The 1,391-nt window shown below is 33.5% G+C and overlaps 1 protein-coding gene across 1 annotated transcript in view; it reads left to right on the top strand.

Moving 5' to 3' along the window:
* The window catches only part of XPA (xeroderma pigmentosum, complementation group A), a 25,883-nt gene that overhangs the window by 4,652 nt on the left and 19,840 nt on the right, over positions 1-1,391 (top strand). The window contains exon 2 of the mRNA XM_008573023.1: positions 300-410. Within this exon, the coding sequence (XP_008571245.1) occupies positions 302-410 (109 nt within the window). The 5' untranslated portion in view covers positions 300-301. The remainder of the gene's footprint in view (positions 1-299; positions 411-1,391) is intronic.

The raw sequence follows: 1,391 nt of genomic DNA, 5'->3' as shown, positions 1-1,391 counted from the left end.
TTTTTATACACTCCTTCCTAGGTATTGTTATTTGTTAATTCTTATTGTAGATTCTTATGGATATTTTGCATACATAATTACATCTTCTGTGAATAAATACTGTTTACTTCTTTCTTTCCAATCTTTATGTCTTTTTAGTTTTTATGTATAGTGTCAAATAGAAGTGGTGATTGTGGACATCCTTGTCTTGTTTGATATATATTAAATTTAAAGAGGTTCCTGTTTATGCACAAGGGAACATTTGGCCTTACCCATTATTATAATAACAATTACTGACCACTTTTACTCACTTTTTATAGGCATGGCTAATGTAAAAGCAGCCCCAAAGATAATTGACACAAAAGGAGGCTTCATTTTGGAAGAGGAAGAGGAAGAAGAACATAAAATTGAAAAAGTTGTTCATCAGCCAGGTAAAGTGTGTGTTTTTCAAAATAAGTATCTAGATTTGTTATTTTTTAATAACATGCATAATTCTTTGCAAACTGATGTTAAATAATGCCACACTTACTTTAATCAGTGAGTCCATTAATTATATAAGAGTGATAAAATTTAGCAGTTTTGCTAGTAGATTAAAAAATCAAAGAAGCACACAAACATACAGAATGATTATTTAACTTATGATTGGTATACCTAGGGGTTGATGCTCTCTGTTGTTTCGTAATAGGCAGGGACAGCCAATACATTGACTGATAGAATAAATACTCAATATCTTGATAGGCTGAAATGAGGAGCCAGAACCCAAGGGATAAAATTTAGGACATTCTTCTATTCATGTTTAGGGGGGGAAAAGGCAGTTTATGAAGTACAAGATAGGGAGACCTGGCATAAAAAGAAGACTGTAACTCTATTCTCTAAGGTTAAAACTTTGGTAAGTCACTTAAACATATACATATGCTCAGGGTGAGGATAATTTCACACTCTTTAAGAAAGATAAAAACATTTTATTTAATCATAAGTTTGACAGTCAGTAGTGTAATATTACAGCTTAAAAAAAACCCATTTCAGTCTTTAGCTGCAGCAACAAAAGTGTTATGTATTTATCAAGGCAGGTAGTAGCCCTATTCTGTTCTATGCGTGTCTAAACTATTTTCAGGAGCTGAGACTTGAAGGATTAAACTATTTGTTTTTATTTTGGGGTGTCATATATTTTAAGAGGGATATAGGCAAGTGTGTAGTGTTCAAAAGAGGGTGGTAAAAATGAAAGTCTTGAAATTGACATGGGGAACAGTTGTCAAAACTGGTTAGGTTTAACTTCGGAATTCTTCCAGCTGCCTGCAAATGCAGGAAGTACTCCCAGATGGTAGTGAGAGTGCTTGGTACTTAAAGAGTGTTGGTACCTACATCATGTGAGCTTCACAGGGACTCTATGAAATTGAGAAACTTCCTAATGG

Source organism: Galeopterus variegatus, unplaced genomic scaffold (genome assembly GCF_000696425.1).
Source record: "Galeopterus variegatus unplaced genomic scaffold, G_variegatus-3.0.2 Scaffold866, whole genome shotgun sequence".
In the NCBI taxonomy this organism is placed as follows: domain Eukaryota; kingdom Metazoa; phylum Chordata; class Mammalia; order Dermoptera; family Cynocephalidae; genus Galeopterus; species Galeopterus variegatus.
The sequence above is the reverse complement of the archived record's forward strand: the minus strand, read 5'-3'. Positions and strand labels throughout refer to the sequence as shown.